The sequence below is a fragment of the Phaethon lepturus genome, unplaced genomic scaffold (assembly GCF_000687285.1).
Source record: "Phaethon lepturus isolate BGI_N335 unplaced genomic scaffold, ASM68728v1 scaffold10802, whole genome shotgun sequence".
Taxonomy (NCBI): Eukaryota; Metazoa; Chordata; class Aves; order Phaethontiformes; family Phaethontidae; genus Phaethon; species Phaethon lepturus.
In genome coordinates this window covers 12,840-32,767 of record NW_010521244.1, presented here as the reverse complement: position 1 = coordinate 32,767, position 19,928 = coordinate 12,840, and the positions used below count along the sequence as shown (strand labels likewise).

At 40.0% G+C, this 19,928-nt stretch overlaps 1 protein-coding gene across 1 annotated transcript in view; it reads right to left on the bottom strand.

Moving 5' to 3' along the window:
* Nucleotides 1–2,894: 2,894 nt before the first annotated feature.
* LOC104616443 (paired box protein Pax-3) overlaps nt 2,895–19,928 on the bottom strand; it is a gene marked incomplete at its 5' end in the record, with an annotated part of 25,631 nt that continues 8,597 nt past the window's right edge. Inside the window, 4 exons of the mRNA XM_010281455.1 lie at nt 2,895–3,019; nt 3,553–3,799; nt 15,681–15,895; nt 17,091–17,256. Of these exons, the coding sequence (XP_010279757.1) occupies nt 2,985–3,019; nt 3,553–3,799; nt 15,681–15,895; nt 17,091–17,256 (663 nt within the window). The remainder of the gene's footprint in view (nt 3,020–3,552; nt 3,800–15,680; nt 15,896–17,090; nt 17,257–19,928) is intronic.

Below are 19,928 nucleotides of genomic sequence, written 5' to 3'. Positions count from 1 at the left end.
TCCTGTCACAACGCAATATCCGTGGCAGGCTCGTGCCACTTTGAGTGTTCAGGACTCGTATTCCAGAAACACATGGCTCCCAAGAACCTCTTCAGCCCCGACAGTGATAACAAGAAGGGATCAACGGTACTCCAGGTAATCCGTATAGCTCTGTCAAAGATTCCTATGGCATGTCATAAATCAAGGAACTGCTTAGTCTCTCTGCCCCGGCTCCTCACTTCTTCTGGGAAGATCTCACCCCAGTCCCCTGCCTGCATGGCTTGCCTGTGGGAGGACTGGATGACTTTCTCCTTACCTCTCTGGTTTCCAGGCTCTCCTGCTCTGCGTTAGCCTTTCACACGAGGAAGTGCTTGGGAGACGCTTAAAAAGAGGATGGAGCAGCCATCACCACTCTGTCCCACCCCACACAGACAGCAAAGGTGGCATTTTGCATTCATCCTGCAACAACGGTACGGTCTTCCTGGGAAGGAGCGCTCCTACAGAGGGCATCCAGTTCCAAACTGTGCCCGCAAGCAGGCTTTTATCCCCTATTTTACAGCAAAGGGATTGCAAGTGGGGAAAGAGAGGTTTATTTGGCCTTTACAGCAAGCCTAGGGCACAAGACAAATGCCAAGGACCAAGTCCTCAGGGAAGGGAAAGAACGTTGAAAAAACATCAGAAAAATCAGAAGCTTAGAGCAGGGAATAGTATTTATAAGAGACTTTTAAATTTTAATTGTCACAGAAATTAAAAGCATATCAGAGAAACATTAACTGGAAAGAAAAAAAGAAATCAATTTTCCCCAATTTTCAGAATTTTTTTAACATCCTCTCTTCAAAAAGTATATTCCTTTCTTTTCCAACGGAAGAGGGCTAGAGTTAAAAAAAAACAAAATGAAAGTAAAAAAAAATATGCAAACAGAAGCTGAAAGAAATTCAAGGTGGTTACATCCCCCACAAAATGGTAAGGAAATTAAATGTCCACCAAGCCTAGTGTGAAGTAAAATTTCCTCACACAGTGATGTGCCAGTAAAACTTACTCCATTTGTTTTGAAGGGTCTCCCACGTCTTTCAGTCGGCTTGTTCATAAGCCTATTAAAAATTTTTTGAGGCTTCCAAGGAAAAAAAAAGTAATTCGGGACAGATACCATCCATAACTGATAACAAAGTTCCTGCATTGCATGAAGCCATCCCAGTTGCCCTACTTGTGCTGGGTTTAAGCCTATTTTATTTTCTTTTAAATGCACCGCCAAGGCACAATGCTTTTCTCTTGCTGGGAAGATGTACTACCGGTACCAATAGCACTTGAAAAACGCCTGGTTCGTTAACAAACGCAAAGCTGGGAGCGGCCCATTGGCAGTACCTGGACACAGAGGCTGCCCGAGGCTCCGCAGCCCTAGGACGTGTACAGAATGCGCTTACATAATAAATACAGTTTGCATTGAAGATAACATGGTTTATTTCTTCATGATATTCAGATTAAAATGTATCAATGTATTTAGCACAATACTACATTTTAGGACAAAATCATCAGTGCTTTGCAAATCTTCATAATGTTTATTCATTATAAATAGTAAATATTTACTGAACTTTTTACATGAAAGACGTTTGTTTTTTGTTCTTTTTTTTTTTTTTTTACAACACACGTGTTGTTGTAGAGGCTGCAACACAAAGATAATATTTCATTTTTCCATCACCCTTAAGACCAATGTGTGAACTAACCTCTGTACTGAACCTAGTCTAACTCACTACTTCATAGTCCTTAACGCTAAAAGGAATGTATTTGTGTTCTGCCTCCCTCTTTGTTCCAAGAATAGAGAGAAATAAATAACACCGCCTTCCATCTTCCTCTTCCTCTCAACATCACAAAACACAAATTTATTGACATTCTAAAATGTCACAACGCAAACTTCTTGTAAACCTTGTTTCCTATAATTATATTTTCTATATTGGATATCGTTGTATAATTTAAACAAACGTGTCAAATACAGGTCCATCTCTGTCCATGTCCTGTACATCACTAAAAAAATGTAAACGTAGTAATTTCCTCGTATTGTTTCCTGAAAATCACCTTTAAATCATGATTAGCAAGCTGGACTTTAGTTGTCCAGCACACCGCAACATTTCTGTATTTTATCATCAGGAATTACGCATTGCAAAAATAAAAGTACCTGCAAAAATATAGTTCTGATTCTATCTATATGACTTTGGATGTTCCCAAAGTTTGTGTGAGGTACACAGTATTGCACATTGCTAGGCAGTTGTGAAAAATCAGTCGTGGTGGTGTTGATCTTTTTTCTCCCGTGTTTGTTTGAAAAGGTACAACGGACTAGGAAAACTCCACATACAAGAAGGTAAAACCTGTTTTTCATGTTACACAAGATCTTATCTCTTGGTAAAGCAAAACTTGCAAGTGACATTTATTGACAACATGATTACAAAGTCATGGTAAGGTAACCGATAAGTTGCTTGGGAAGACTTTCGCGCTTATCCTAGCTTCCTATGTGACATTTCTTCTTGATGACAACTTCCAGTGTGTAAAATGAAAGAGGTTCTCCCGCCCTTGCTTCAGAAACTGAGCAGTTTTAAAGTTAGACTAAAGTCAGCACTGGATGTCAGATGAGTCAGAGTACGCAGAGCTCAACTGCTTGAAGTTTCAAAATGTTCCATTTGTCCCAATCAATGCACATTAATTTCAACAACAAAAAATGGAATGTTTTGCCAGGCAGTGATATTAAATCCTGCTCTGTTTTATATACCCACTCATAACGAACCATGTCGCGTTTATTTATTCATTATTGCTTTTGGCCTTTGTCTTCTGTATAGCTTTGTCCAGCCTTCAAAAGTCTACTAAAAGCTATGACTGGAGAGAACATAACAAGCCTGACTTCTCTCATTGGGACTGCCCCAGTTTAGACTGCAGTGTGTTGAGAAGATCCCTCGTATCCAAGCCTTGGAGTGAGACCGGAAAACAAGACCAGCTTTAACTTGAAGTGGACAGTTCATTTATGCAATATCTGGCTTCAGATAATGAAAGGCACCTGCAAAAGAGCAAAAGAAGCTTTTTAAGTCATGCTATGACAACCTCACAGCATGGGGCCATGCCAACTACAGGTTGACATTGTCATATTTAATACTGATATATCAAAGGAAAGGGACTAATATTTTTATTCCTAGGACAAGTTTGACAAAACTCTATGTATCTGGGATTATATACTGTAATGATTCTTGAGCTGACCTCATTAAGAACATGTGTTTCTAATAGTGGAATGCCAGTGGTTATTTCATTTTGGACAACCCTTATGTTTTACCTAATGGCAATCAGGTTTCATGTCTCAACAATTAATAACATCAAGATGTTGTTGACATCACTTAAGAAAATAATTATGCAGCAGAAATCTTGCTCAAACAATCAGCTATCTCACCAGTGCACTCCGCTCGGCTTTGGAGAGAAGCAGTAGTCAGCCATTAGGATCCCCGTTCATCATTTTCTTTGTTACAGCCAGAAAACACAGACCGTTGAGATAAACAGGTACAGTACCGCGCTTCACAGGGCAAGCGTCCCAATACTCACTTTGTCCATATTGTCCATACTGGTAGCCTGTGACAGGGTCCATGCTGTAACCCGTGGTGCTGTAGGTTGGTGGGCAGTAGGACTGGGACGTAGGCAGGCTGTCTAAACTCTTCATATGATCCAGCCGCTGGCTGCAGCTGGCTGACACAGTGGTGGTGGGCTCCAGGCCCCCAGTTAAAGGGGACAGGGCATAATCGGTTTGGGGCTGGTGAGGCACACCACCGTGGTTAGTCAGGAGTCCCATTACCTAAAATAAAAGGTTGAATAATAGGAAGAGTTAAACTATGCGAAGAACTGTATTGCTTACAGAGCCACAGGAGTTCTCAAGTCTGTCATTTCATTTCCTAAAATAGGTAAGACTTGGTATTCAAACTATGCCTTGAGTATCTAATCCAAAGAGGAAGTGGAATTTGGTTGCATCATCCACCAAAATAAAAACTGATGGCTAACCACCAATAAAAAGTGATACCAAGAGCAAGTAAGGAAAAATACTTTTAAAAACTTATGATTTTAGAGTGCCTGATCCTCCCATGCCCCAGCTGGGACCTCTGCAGATGCGTATTCCTTGAGGACTCAATTATAAGAGAATAAGCAGCAGGTAATGGCTCTTTATCCACACTGTCCTGTATGATCTACAAACACAGAAAAGCTGTGAAGAAGAAATGAACGACAGAGTGAAGTGCTGGTCATAACGCCAGTGCTCAACCTCATCCGCCGCCTTAGAGGACACAACAGCAATGGTCAGGCGTTCCAGACAGCTTCAAGTCGACTGTGACTCCCTTAATAAGCTGCTTGTACATGAACAGTTACAAAATTAGCAGTCAAGATTAATTGAAAAGAGGTTACTTGAAAATACGTGCTTGTCCCTATAAAAGCCCACCCCACTGGCCATAATTTCCAGTAGAAAAGCAAAAAAAAATTTGCAAAAGCACCTGTGCTTTCAAGCAGGAGTGAAAGAAGCTGCAGTAGTAAGTTATGGTTGCACAAAAAACATTCACCCTGTGGGGTGGTATGCATTTCCTTTCCTGGCACATCTCTGTAGCACATTTTGAAAATAAGTACTACTGCGAGAATTGGTTGCTTCTGCTGGAATAAGTTGCACTTCAAAGCCTGAGAAATAGTTTGTAGCTTATAACGGATGGCTGGCATACAGCTTCTGCCAAAACAGCATATTCTGATAATTTACAGGTTGTTCTTCCTCTGAAAAGGCATTACAAATATCTGACATATGCTATTTGATAATAATTTTGCTTTACTGAGCTTCTTATCATAAACTAAAAAGAAATTATTAAAAATGGAGTCTATTTTGTAAAGACTAAGTCTATGCTCATATGAACATGTCAGGTTCCTGAAGTTCTGATGCTCCTCCTTGAATTATATTTATTTTCCATCACAAACAAAAAACGGAATTGTAGGGAGCTTGTGGTCCCAGCACTGAGTTTTGTTTGTTTCATAATAAACAAATGAAACAACCCCCAGGGATCATGATTAAAGTAGGAAGGAAGACCTATCCAGGTCTTACATGTCTGACAAGGAAAAGAGCAAGCAGAGTACTTCAAAAGGAGACACCCCAATACCTGCATCAAGATCGCAAAACATCTCGGCATCAGATGCACCCAAGACATCTCACCGGAAAAAAAAAAAAATGCTGAGTCAGAAGTTCAGTTACTACTTACAGCACTAGAATGTTCACTTGTTTCACTAAGCAGAAAAACATGCGTTTATTTTCTGAATGCTTCACAAACTGAAGTATTCATGCAAAAAGAAGTTTCAAAATATGTCTGACGACTTCATTTTGATACTGAAATCTTGTAACTTTTAAGTTAAAAAACACAAAAGAAGAATTTGGATTCAGGCTATAAGGTATTTTCTATTTAATTCAAATAACCTTTTCAATGCACAGATCATATTAAAAGAATTTGAGATCAATAAAAAACTAATTTAAATCATCTCCAGAATCACCACAAATTGAAAAATCATGTTATTTGCACAGCAACCTGCACAGCATTTTGTCCCCCAAACTCCTAGAAACTGAAATAAATGGGCGCTCAACTTTTTCTTCTACAAATTGGTTCCTGTAAAGTATTAACATTTCTGAAGACTATTTTAGTGAGTTTTTCTGTTTCAGGAATTACAAATATTTTTTCTTGTACCTTTGGAAAATTATATGGTCCAGAAAATCTAGCCTGCTTAATGATCTGACGTTGCGCCAGCAGGATAGAATATTAGAACCTATGTTCGTTTAGATTATATTAATCCTTGTCCTTCAGAATTAACACAGAGTTGAAAGAAGAGAAAGATCCACAAAAGAACATAGCTTAACTTAAACATTTACATTGAAAATTACTACTTTGGAAAATATTTATGTTGGCACAAGCATCATGGTTTTGACTACAGTTGAAAACACACATGGTTTATCAGAAATCTGAACTAAGTGCGCAGCCCCTTCCATTCCCGCTCAGCACCTATGTGATATTTACAGGGCTTCATCACGTTCTGTTCCAAGTTCAAGAGCAGGGAGAACGGGCTGGGCTCGCGTCGCCCTGGCAGCCCCGATGGAGTTCCGATGGCAATATTCTCTGTGTAAGAGCCCTCATACGACACGCTGTCTCCACCAGGACTTTTAGGACCAGTTGCTGAGCTGGGCAAATAGCTATTTTACCAACTATGTCCTTTAACTAAGCTTTCTTCTGTTTAATATTTTCAGCAGAATAGAGCCCAACACAGCATTGTTTGGACTTTGCCAGCAAAAAGAGTGAGCTCAAAAGATTTGGGATTGGAAGTTATTGTAGAGTTAGAGATTTGTCTTGAAATTTAAACCTGTATCCAGACATGATCTCAAAAGCCACACAAATTTTGGTAGCATCTCTATTTGGACAGAGCTCTATCTTCTCCGACACACTAAAATTAGCATTTGATGAGATTTACTTTAAAAATTGTAAATTAATCAGATAACACAAGTCTTTAGGCATCTTTTTATTAAGCACACATGCAGCTAATAGACACTTCGGAGCAGAACTGACACAGCTCGCTCACTCTCCGAGGTGGAGAAAGTGAAGTCTGAACAGTAACCATCTTCTCAGGAATATCTTCTTCAGAAGCCTTCAGAATCATCCTGCAGTTGATTAGTATCTAAGTAATTAGATTTTTGGTCATGTCTGTTTTGAAAGCTATAAGGGAAGTAGCCTCAGGGCAGAAGTCTTTCATACGGTATGTGCCATGACCTTATCACCCATACAAGGAGTTACAGGAAGGGCATGGCTGAATTTCACCTAATCAATTAGAAAGCCATTAATGGGCCACGTCTGCAAGATGCTTGGCACCCTCGGCTTAGTGGTATAGGACAGACACCGAAGATCTGGATTTTGCAACTCATCTTCTGCTGGTATGAAACAAAATAGTTCTAAATAGGTAAACAAATCTGATTGTTTTACAGGAATAAAAGAAGAAAATTAATTTATTCAATCCATATACCATCCAAATTACTAGAAAATATGTACTTCCCTCTGAATTACTTCAGGAAAGCCAAAGTAGTAATTGTCAGCCTCGTTCATCTGGATCCCAAAAAAGTTGAAAGAAAAATCAAGGGCTGATGTAACACCTAGAACCAAATGCTGCTGTAACTATTCAATTTATTTTAGAAAAGAACTCTAGCTCTAAACACAAAAAAAATGGGCTGTAAGCCTTTTGGCTACATATTTTGTTCTCATCATTTAAAAAACACAAGCAGAAACGTTGATGCATAGCCTCTGAGCTTATAGAGTAAAAGACAGTATATATAAAGGGTAAAATAGTTCTATTAGAAAACACAGGTGCAAAATTAGGAATAAGCAAAGAGATCATGGTGAACTGCAACAACCAAACTCTACAGAAAAGTTTTCAGAGGGCACATCCCAAGCAACCCAAAATATTCACTCGGACAAATCCCTTGCTGGTGGGGTCAGCACAGCATCACTAGCTGAGGATATGATCCAGCAAGAGGAGGAGAAATTGGGTGATGAAAGTCTTAAAGACCATGTACGCAACATCTGGTCCATTATCAGCTATTAGAAAATACTTCTATTATCAACAAAATAAAGGCCATTAAACTGAGAAAAAGCTTATTTTATTTAAATGAAACATTATGCCCGTTAATGTGGTTGGTATTTTAGGATGTAGGACCTACCATAGGCACAATAAAATTCTCATATGTTTTAATTCATTTACGCATGCCTGCATTTAATATGCTTTGTGACCATGTCTGCAATTAATATGATTTGTGAGAAAAGAACATGTGCAATATTTTTGGGTACAGTGATACATTTTTTTCCTCCTCCTGTGAATGAAAGATTTAATGAAACAGCTCAAGGAAAATTGTTGGACGTTAACGTATTAAGTTGAACTGACAGAATCATGAGTAAACTTTAGTGGAGTTAATGATATCCTCTTATCTGACCCTGACACATTTGCAGCATGTAATTTACAGAAGCTCTGTCCAGGGAATCTTGACAAATGCTCCTAACGATGTCAGGGCAATGTTCCATTCTAATGTAAACCAGATGTGGGTCAGATACCCTCATTCATCACTAACACTGAAAATTTCAAACTCCTTCCGAGATGAATGGCGTTACCTGCTGTTAGCTCTTTTCACCGGAGAAAAATCTCTCAAAAACAAAATATTGCGCAAGGAAACACAAAAAGGATGGCTCTAGTGCATTAGAATGAGAGATTTTAGAAGATTAATGAAAATTAATTAGTTACATGGATCTATACGTATAGAATCCTAGAACCATGATGCCGATTCATTTTATATATATGAGTATTTCCGCTGAATACACAAAGAAACCCAACAGAAAACATTTCCGTGCCAAACGGCAAGCACTGGGAACCACATGCTTGGTTAATGAAAAATAGGATCAAATACACTGACTTTGAACATCTGATGATCTGACCTTCTGCATACTCATATCAAATGAGACCTCATACTGATTTCACACCCCCAGACATCAGTGGTAGCTACACTGAAATTAGAGAAGGTACGCTGGTGTACATTTAGGGTAATGAAGAGGATAACTTGATCTTTCATGAATTATATTTTTTATCTACAGGAGATTGCTGATGTTCACAACATTATCACAGTCTATCACGAACTCGGCTTTTTTCAGGTGCTCGATCATGGAGTCACAGGAGTAGGTAACGTTATCATAATAATTCAAAGAGAAGCTAATTTTCTAGCTCCTGGTTGTATGGAAAAGCTTCAAAAATGTTAAGGCAACTGAAAAAGTAAAACAGAAAGCCCAAAGAGGAATATATACTCACAGCTTATATATATATATGAATATATAATTGTATATATGTTAAATTAAACATCCCAAAACTTTTTCAGGCAGTCTCAGAGACTGTAGACTCACGAGTTTAAATGCTTAAATACGGCAATATTACATACAAGAATTCATAACAAGCCTAAATTGGAGCTTACGTTGTGCTGTGCCTATGAAAGCTTCTCCTCCCACCTTCTACTCAACCCAAAACACAAAAGAAGGATTTTGACCATCATGAAAACCACCCCAGCTGTCTCTAGCTGGGCTCTCAGACACCCTCCCTCCACAACTGGGATACACAGGTTTGTTCCCTCTAAAAGCAAAACAGAAGTAGCACACTTTTTTTTAGTTCAAACAATACTCAATTTTTTTGCTGGCAGATGGCCAGGGGATGGGATCTACAAAGCTTTCACAGGATGACTCTCACCAAACTCAACGTTTGGCCCTACAACAACGGCTACTGCATGATCTACACCTACATGGCTGGGTTTAAAAACAGGAAATTGCTACAAAATCCTAGGCATTTAGGTAAAAGCAGTAAGTTATCCATAAATGTGGGGGAAAAAAAAGATAATGGACAAGCATAACGGGAAGAATCCAACCAGTAAGGAAGGATTCATGCATGAGGCTGCCATTAATGTAAGTGCCTCTGATCTAACCATCACTGGGGAAAAACAAGTATTTTGCTACTGTGGCTAGAGGAAGGCTCTTTGTATCCTGACTCGGCACTCAGCCTTTCTTTTATTAGAAAATTATGACTATTACTGATGTCCTGGCAAAAAATCAATATAAAAATGAAACAGTTATTTTTCTAGAGAGGTAGGAAGTTTTGAAGGAAATTGAGCCCAATGCATTTGAAGATGGATGCATGGCTTTCTAGAGTGACTTTGCTAAGGAGGAAATTCTGCTCTTTCTGATCCCACTGCAACATAAGCTTTTCACTGAATCATGCCGTGATATTTTTAGTACCTTTCTTTGGAAATTTAAAACATAGAGCATAATTAAGGACTCAAGTGAGCCATCTGTGATTACTCATGACAAAGCTCTCATTCATATACCAGTCCTTAATTGAATAAATATGCAAGTATTCATATTCCTGTTGATACTTCTGTTTTGTAAATTTATTAAAGAAGTAGAAGTTCACCAATGCATGCCAGTCATATACTCTAAGAAGGGCTGACTCATACATTCACCTAACAAGTGGTTCAAATTGAACTTCTACGTGTAGCAAAAATTAAAATATATTTTAATGGCTGCAGTGATACTGACTAATCAGCCTGTGTATATTCTAAATGGTACAAATTATTATGGAAAAAGGTTAAGTCAGTTTTGTGAGCAATATCATTAAAAAAGGGTTAATAAAATCAAGAAACTGATCTCTTCTATATGTACACTGTTTAATTGTATTTCTAAACATTTATTCTCATGAAGTTACAGTACAATTGGCTAAAGTTCCAGAGAAGTCCAGAGCTTTTTCGTATCTCCATGTAAGATTTCTGAGCTGTAAGAGATCTGTTTTTTGAAGGCTGAAGCTGTGCCCCCAACTGCCCCAACTTCTCTGGCAGGGTGGGGATGGAGGTGGAAATAAGCCCACAGACAGAAGCCAAGATGGACATTCAAACTGTAACGTCACCTGTTTATTGTTGTTACTTTAATATATTTTATTATGTATGTTATATTCTATATAAATATAATTATAATATGTAAAATGTAATTACTACAATATTTACAAAACAAATAATAAATTATATTATTCTTGCATGATAACAATTACAAAACTATGGGATCCCATCTATTTGTACCCACTATAGAAAGAGCAATAATCAATCCCATTGGCTGAACTTTTTTTTTTTTAATTAAAAGAAAAACAAAACCCAAAACTAGTGTTCATGAAAATTATATAATTAACTTTCTTCCTCACAAAGAAATCCCTGACCTCTGTCTCACGTTCTTGGGTCATTAAGCAAAGACCTCTCAAAGCCAAGTTCATTGTGACAAAGATGTGTGCTCATTGTGACATGAGCTTCTCATTGGTGTCGGATTGGATCCAAATGAAATGTTTCTGTGGGTAACCAGTTGGACAGTAATTCAACAGAAGGTATAGGAAAAAAGCATAATAAATTAATAGTTGCCTTTTTTTCCCCCTCTTGTCCCTCTTAATGAGGGAATGCAAGTTTTTAGCCACTGGTTCCTGTGTTTCCCTTAAAAGCAGAGTTAACAAGACAATATGAACATATCTAACTGATTCGACAGCTGCCAGCAGCTCCATACTTCAGGTTAATGAAAACCAAGTGCCCTCAAAGACTTAAGAGAAGCCAACTGCTTATGATCTATCTCACCAAAAAGAGTTACAGGATAATTCTGAAACTCAGGCAATGAAATGTTTTGACAGTAGAAGAAAGAAACCTTGAAACAGCTTGCATCTTTACTGCTGTTCACAGAAAAGTTTGGAATTTTCTTATCAAGATTATTCCTGAGCTCCAGGTAACGGCATGAGAACTGCAAACGTTGTTAAAGACCGTTATGACCTTCTACACAGCCCATTCAACATTCAGCCCACTTCCCATTTTGAAACTGCAGCCTTTAAAGTTGCTGGTTTGACGCAATTACGGGAAAGATGACAAGCAAAAGGAAAAAGTAGATCTGAGAAGTTTTCTAGGGGGCAAGGAGGAAAAAAACTATATCCAGCAGGAGACAGGTTACGCATGTTTGTTCTTTTTGCAGTAAAAACTTAATGGTGCAGTACTGGTCAAGTCTGGGTATCCTACGGGTTAAATACAGGAAGCGAGTGGCCTTGCGGGCAGCAATGCGAGCAGAGTATTGCTGCTGGGTCTGAACCCACGAGCAGTCCGAAATGGCACGCTTCAAAACCAGCAAACTGCCTGAACCGCCCGGTGTAGAGCAAACTGCTGCTTCGACACTAATAAAAAGCACATGACAAGGTCAAGGGATGCCCATGTACACTGGAAAAGCCTTTTTCCTTATCTTAAATGAAGCAGTTCAAAATATTGATATCCTGTCTTAAAAACAATCTGCACTCTAGTAAGACCATACACCTGCAGTTGCGAGACATGTGCTTTTGCAGTCGCTCTTCTGATTTCCATGGAAGAACCAGCGATGACCATTAATGCCGAGATCAGAAAGTGAGGTGCCAATTCAGAGGCACGCTTAAGTCCCGTACACACATATTAACACATAGATATGCTACTCCATAATAATTCTGAGTTAACAAATGTTTGTTACAAGAAAATGCACTGAGCAAGTGAAACCTAATTTGAAAAGGAAATACAATATTCCCATAAACGTATGCATGAAAGGCAGGAAGCTGCATAATAAGCATAGAAAACACAAAAATATGCAATTTACATATATTACACACTAATAATCTCCATTCTGACATGATATTTAAAGAGCTCTGGCTGAGATGGTGTGCTTGCAGTTTGGTTGCTTTTTCAGGAAATACAAACAAGGATGAAATACACACAAGGAACTGGCTACCAGTTCCCCGAGATGTTAATGCCTGTCCTGTTCCTGCAAAAGTCAGCCCTTTGCAGGTCTGTAAGACAGAGGCTCTCTCACCACAGCCAGGTAGCGACGAGTAAGCCAGATGAGCAAGGAGAATAATCAGTCACCTGGAAGAGAACTGCAGCTCTTGTCTTGATGTTAAAAAGTGCTAAATAGTATTAACAAGGTGGGAGCCTTTCTATTCTTTTAAACAAGTGCAACAACATCTTATTTCCCAGACTGCAAAACAGGTATGTTATGGAGCATTCTGCTTCCTAAAACTGACTAAAATATACAGTCTCCTCTAACTTCCAAGTTCATGGTTAACAGATAAAAAATAAAATTACAGCACCCTAGCCATCTCCCCTTGCCCTCTGCCTTCACCCAGTCCTTGCCTGAAACAACGTATTTGTCCATCGTACTCAAAAACAAAGTTAGAAAGGAAACATCCTACATGGAAAATAAAGCTTCCCCAGGGGCCTGCGTGTCAGACCCTCATTTAGAATATGTTAAAGTCAAAGGGGAAAAGGAGGTTTAAATCTGGTAAGAATATGATCCTCTGAATCTTAATATTAGATTTTGTTCTGCATATTCTGAGGGTTGTTTTTTTTTTAAAATCACAAAAGATTATTTGGGCTTCAGACAAAGCTCCCCCCGCCACCACCCCCCCCAAGTCACCATAAATTCAGCTTCACACACAGTATGTCCAGAGCACTTGCCCGAGAGGACATTGATGGGTGGAAACATTATGTTAATTGCTCACACACCCAGATTTATTGTGGTCAAAAAACCACCAGCTAGTAAAAAGACCTTCTTTCCTCCTCATCTAAATTCCACGCACACAGGCAGGGCACTGCAACATGCCCACTCAGCGGGAAAACTCCTGCTTCTCCCTCTTCATGAAATCCCCAACGCAGAACTGGCTTTCGACTTGCTGGACACCTGGGTGCCTGTGGGAAGAGCCCCGAGGAAGCATGACAAGGGGATGCACTGCGACACAACCCACGACTAAGGGGTGTTCACACACAGTAACGTCGCACGTACGTGACCGATGTCGGAGGCTCTTCTTTCGGGCATAAAGCACAATCGCTGTTTTGCTAGAGTCCCACGATTTGTTGCCCATAATTTACGCATTTGAGGCTGTATCACTCCCTTATGTAAACACAAAGCCTAGGTACGTCATTTTATACACACACACATTTTATAACCTGTCTCTAAGTCATTGTTTAGGCCCCAAAATTGTTTTAGACGAGCTGTTGGTAACACTGCCTGAATTTAGGGCTGGGTTTTTTGTTTGTTTGTTTGATGGAAAGATCTTTATCACCCAGTGAAGGTAATAATTTGGTTGCCAAAAAGCTGTTCAAAATCTAAATGGAGGTAAGTAATCTCCTGTATGCATTCAGAGACGAACACGTCAGCCTTCTCCTAAACCTGTTGGTAAAGATGCAGGATGGGGCCAGGAGCTCTAAGCACTGGGGTAGGAAAAGATTTCAAAAGTCTAAGGAAAAACAACAAAACCCAGAAGTTTCATAGCGTAAAGACAGGGCTGGGTGTAAAGAAGCACAGTAACTGATTAAAGACGTCTAATCTGCTCCGGGATCTCCTTTTGATTATATCAAACCTCAAATCAGCAAGACTTTGTGGGGAGGAAACCTGGCCTCACTTTTTTGTCCCACTTTGCCCAGACACCACAAGATTTCTTTACTGTTGTGCTCTACTTCTCTGTCACAGACAATAAAAGCTTTGTGAAAAGAAAAAAAGATCACGTTTTCCATAGGCAGAACCAACATACATTTAAACTGACACTAACAACTACTTTTGATGGATTAACCGCTGAATCCCAGAAAGACGTTTATGTCAAAATTGTGGAAGCCTTGCACACTATGAAACTTGCCACTTATAAAAAAAGTGAAGCAACTAATATAATGTCATGGCTTTTGCTGGAGATTGCATTTAGAAATCAGAATTTTTTAGAACAAAATCCATTCAAGTCTTGGTGGAAGCACATCCGTTTGTTTTTCTATTGGTATTTTTTTCCTGAGGTTTCAAGCCATGAAGTTTTGTACCCCACTCTATGCTATAGGAATCTGTGAAACTTAATTACATTTACTGTTACAAAAAAGGGTTTATGAACTTTTGCCTTTGGGCAAAAATGTTTATTTCATTGCCTTTGTTATTCATTCTTTTCAACTCCAGTGCCTTTGAACTTTTCAGCTGCACAGAGTTATCACCGTTGCACAGGAACCAGGAACTGTACTCCCGAGATGCAAACCACAAGTTGAAGAAAACGAAGGAGGCAAAGATATATGAGTCGTTATTTTGGCCACCCTTTGTGCCATTAAAATCTCATTTTCTGCCTATTAGAATGCCCTCTCCCTGCTTAGGCAGTGGTGATAGTCAGTGATTAGTGTGTAATTGAGTATAATTGTCTTTTCACTTTTCATTTGTGTCATTCTGAGCTTCTCTCTGTTTTTCTAACCACTGAGAGGAAAAAAGGGTAGAAAGAAGATAAAGCTGTTAAAACTCTCACTTTCAGCCCTGAAGAGATTCCTGATTGTAATTATAGATTGCATCCTCTCTGTGACTTCTCAGAATTTAGTGGACATCTCTTTCCAAGCACCTGGGCAAAGCTCTCACTAATAAAATAACGTACCATCTATTCAAGCTTTAACTAATAATGTCAGCTTCAGACAGATGCTGCGTGTAGGAAAATGTAACCAACCTTTTGACACTCAATTATCAAGGCAATTTATTAACATGATTTCCTAAAAAGAGCTCATGCAAATTAGAAAAACAATTATGGTATTCATGCATTTATAAATTGCCAGAGAGCAGTAATACTTCTAATTTATGTATTTATAACTCGATTATGGCTCATCTCAATGTGTACTGCTCAGCCCTTGGAACTCTCCTCGTACAACTTGCCTGCAATTTTCCTGCAGCATTCGGTAAAACCTTGGTGAGGTTATCTTAAAGAGATTATTTTATTTATAGAAAAACTACATGATCTACTTTCTGTACCTAGCCATGGATCTTCAGGAAAATAGCAGTACATTACAAACACTTGACAACTAAATGTAAACATGAAGCCTGCATGATTACATTATAAATCACTTGAAATTAAATATAAGCTATGACCCTTGATTCAGCCAGTAGGAGGAAAAAAATAAAAAAAAGAAGGAAACTAGCAAACTGAAATCATGTGGCTTGTATAAAGAATACATTATGGTTTAAATTTGGCAATTCATTATACTGTGGCCTGAGGGAATAGACTCTTTGGTTCTGGTATACAGCAAATCCTCTGTCTGAAAACACAGGACTGACCTGAGGTGAAAGGCCATTGCCAATGGCAGGGTTCATGGGATTTGAGGGCCCGGACGGAGGCACAAAGCTGTCTGTATAGCTGGAAAATCCATGCCTGGTGCTGGGTAGGCAATAGGCAGAGCTGCTCTCTGGATTCGAAGGGAGGCTGCTTTGGTGTACAGTGCTTGGAGGAAGAGGCTGAGGTCTATGGACGGTACTGCTTGGATCAGACACAGCTAGAAGCAAAAGAAACATGTTGATATGTTTTCCTCCTTTTTTCTGGCATAAGAAGTTCATTATGTGAAGCTCAACTTGACAGAATTGCATCAGGGCCTTCATGTAAATACTGGTTAAATAGAAAGGTAAGTCTTTAATATTGCTAGATATTTAACTGGCCAGTTAAATTACATAAAAATCCTTAAAAGACTTTAAAAATTATAACAACAGACACATGCAGTTTTCAGACAATCCTCAGTGGGCACATATTGCTCAGAATTGCTACAGCAAAATCTAAAAAGTTATCTTTCTAAATATATTATATGTAATATACATTTTATATACATACTTTTTAAATACACACATGCATATATAAAAAACAAAAGGAAATGCTTTTTTTGCCTAGAAGACTGGTAACAGGCTTTCCCCTTCTGGTCACAGCACAGAAATTCTGCCGTGATTTGTAGTAAACCTAGCAATGGATGGGAGCAGCCCTAGCCTTTGCAAAACTCCCTTAATTAGAACATGACAAAAACATCCACCACCAGTAAGGATCCAAATCTCAAGGAGGGAGCAAGGAAAGCATAGCAACTTGCCTTACAAAAACTCACCTGCAAGCTTTTTCTTTAACAGCAAAATGTAGTGTAGCCTGGATTTGAAGCTCTGTTCCCACCCCCCACCAAATCCGTCAAAGTTCACAGAATTTCTGATGGGTTAACAGAAATTTTTACGATACAGAGACCTGCTACCATCCGATGTGAAGTAAGATGAATAGCTGCTTTTTCCCCACCATCAGATAAATACTCGGGAGTACTCACAGAAGTTTCCAGTGCACAACCATTGAAAGCAATAAAGATGACAGAACGGAACTCCTGTGCCCTTCCCCGCCGTGCTGGGCACTCTCAGCGGAGGAGGCCAACGCAGCGGAAGGGTAGGGAAGCGTGTACATCGCTTACCAAACACTGCACCTCTGCTGTGCATGAGGCTACTGTTTAGATAGCACCCTTCACATGTAACCATCCCTTTCTTGCAGCAAAACAAACCTGAGTTCCTACATGCTTAAAATAAGCAGGTTTGCAAGGTCCTTGCTGACTCAGATCCTAAATTAGCACACACTCCTTCTTCTACATTAGAGAAGAAAATGCTTCTACAATGGATCAACGCAGGAACCCCCCAGTAACACTACTTGTACCGAGTACATGTTAGCTACTGTACCTTGCGGTATGGAGGTGGGTTGATAGGAGGGCTCAGAGAGCTGGTACGTCGGCAAAGTTGGCATGGCACTGGGTGGAAATCCTCCTGGGATCAGATGGTTGAAAGCCATCAGTTGATTGGCTCCTGCCTGTTTCCTCCATCTAGCGCGACGGTTACTAAACCAGACCTACAAATGTTTTAATTAGGGACATTTGATTTTTGTACATTTCATATGGGTGCATCAGAAATAATGGCATCGCATTTCAAATGCATTCAGCGTCTGAGCAGAGAGCTACAGAAGATGCACGCGGGGCTCAGAGCTCCTAGACGAGAAAGGAGCCCTTGGCACACACTTCCATGGTTCAACAGACAGGACACAGGAATCCTGAACCCTCCTTTCCTCTCAAATACAGCCTCTCCTGAGAAACAAGCTGACTAATATTTTCAAGCTTTAGCATTTTAATAGCTATCAATCGCTATCTGTACTCTCCGCTTGATCTAAGTTCCAGCCAAAGCTACTTGGTCTGGATTGTATTGTCTTTACATTTAATTTGCTGACAAGTTAGCGACATCGCTTAATGCACTGTTGGAAGGTGCTTGTGCTTCTATGTTGGGATACTATATTGCCCTAATGATCAACAGAACTTGAAGCTTTTGATTTGAAAAATACAATCCCCATGTACAAAACACACAAATCCCTCCCAGCAAGTTTTCATGTATTCACATATGTACAAAACATCTCTTAATAAACTTGACATTAACAGTAGATCAGAATTTCAGTACTAGATTAGCATTTCAGAACCACTTTGAAATTTGTTTCCAGGACGGTACCAAACAGATGGGGCTTGGATTAGTGGGACATTTTAGCTATAAATCTTCTTTCTTTCACATCATTCTCAGTTGATGTTTTAAGTTTTCCAAGTCTTGGATGGCTCTTACTTCCTCCAAGAAAGGAAAAGGCAAGACTTCACAAATGCAGACATAGTAAGAGTTGCAAAACACACAGGTTAATATTGATATTACAGTGATTACACGTGCCACGAATCGGAGGGGCAACCAGCCACAGTAGGGGTGCCCGGACCAGCATGCAGCCACACTGCCCAGTTGCAGGTTTAGAGCAACTTCTAGATTACAGCCCTCAGGTCCATGAGAGGGACCACAACAGGAAAGCAAGGTGGTTTGAGATAAGGAAGGCTACCCATGTTTGTAAACAAGCAATTACTCATAATTGTACACCCTGAAGCAGCTGCAATAATCATTTCTGGATACTATCAATTAGATAAGACCTTAACTAAGTGTTAGCATCTTACAAGGTACATCTGCACAGCCTGCAAGGCAGCCTGGCCTGAAAGCCACTGATGTTAGCTGATGAGCCACATGCAAACGTATTTGTAAAACTAAGTTGGGTCTCAGATCTGTCACCCTTCCTGCAAGCAGCCCATGCTGGCTTATGAATCAGCCATTACAGACTGGATTTCTAAGTGTAACATCATTTACAAACCATGAGTGGCCCTTACATAAGGGTGTAACAACATTTTGGACTACACTGTGGGCTTCTCCTCCACTTGCTATTTCATAGGAGTGGTGGGACTCCCTGGGCCATCTGGTTTCTGATGTGGGCCATCTGTCACCATGTAGTTTGATCTGGCTTCATCCTCTTTTCAGAATGTGATGCTCGGTTCACACAGCTGCCTCCTTCTTTGCAACAACATCTACTCCTCAATTATACCCACTCCGGTTTAAGATTTAGGACAGGAATGGATGGAGCCTCTCTTCCACCTCAGGAATCCCTCTCTTGGTTTTTTGCTGTACATACTAACCCTCCACGTGAACAGTTTCTGAAAGCGGCTGGCAGGGACAAGGCATCAGGGTGGAGATGACCTGCGATGAGCAATAGCTGAGGATGGGTCTAGATTCAGCAATATCTTTTACTTTCTCACACTATAGTTATCTATATCCTTTTTCACTTCTCTCCTTACCCTTCGCTTCTCTCACTGACATTTAAGCCTGAATTTCTTATTTTCCTCACAGATTCCTTCCTCCTGCTTATGTCTCCCAAAGCCCAGCAGTCCCACACTTCTGTGACAGTATCTGTCAAAGACGACCAAATAGAAGGAAAAAGGGGCAAGACACACTGCAGGATGGAAGAGGCTTTGCTAAATAGCCAAACAGCACTTAGGAAGGATAATGGAGGTCAGAGAGGGAGCAGGGAACAGCAAACACATGTTGTAATTAGCCTACCCAAGTCATTAACTATGGCTTTCTCTACGACACTCTCCCTTCTTCAGGTCAAGAGGGTTATCTGATGATCTTCAAATGCTTCGGGAACACTAGCTGAACTACACTACACTAGCAGATTTCACTGAGGAAAATGAGGTAACAAGATTTTGTTTCCTCTACAGATAAGCATTTGCCTTCAAGCTCTAGATCTTTATTAAAATGAGTCAGATCCCAAACTTTAATTCAGTAGGAAGTTATTTGCATTAATGCTTTTATTTACAGAGAGATTTTTAGCACATCTTATAGGTTTGCATTTTTCCAGACCAGCAGATATGTATTAAACATCCCTGAAAGGGACACACTCCATGGTACCAAAAGTTTACAGCAGCCCAGCGATGAACATGCTTGTGCAGAGCTCCGCTGCTGCCTGGAGCCACGTTAATTTAAGCGGGACTCTGCAGGGGTGCGGGAACCCGCCGGGCTGTGCAGAAGCGAGGCTGTGTATTACCACCCGAGTCCCACGCGACTGGGACACAGTAAGTGGGTGCTACTTGACTGGCACCCACGTCACATGCTGCTGGCACAGCCGTGACTCCAGGCTCCTTGGCTCTGGCCGCTGCCGCCTCCCCGCCCTGTGCC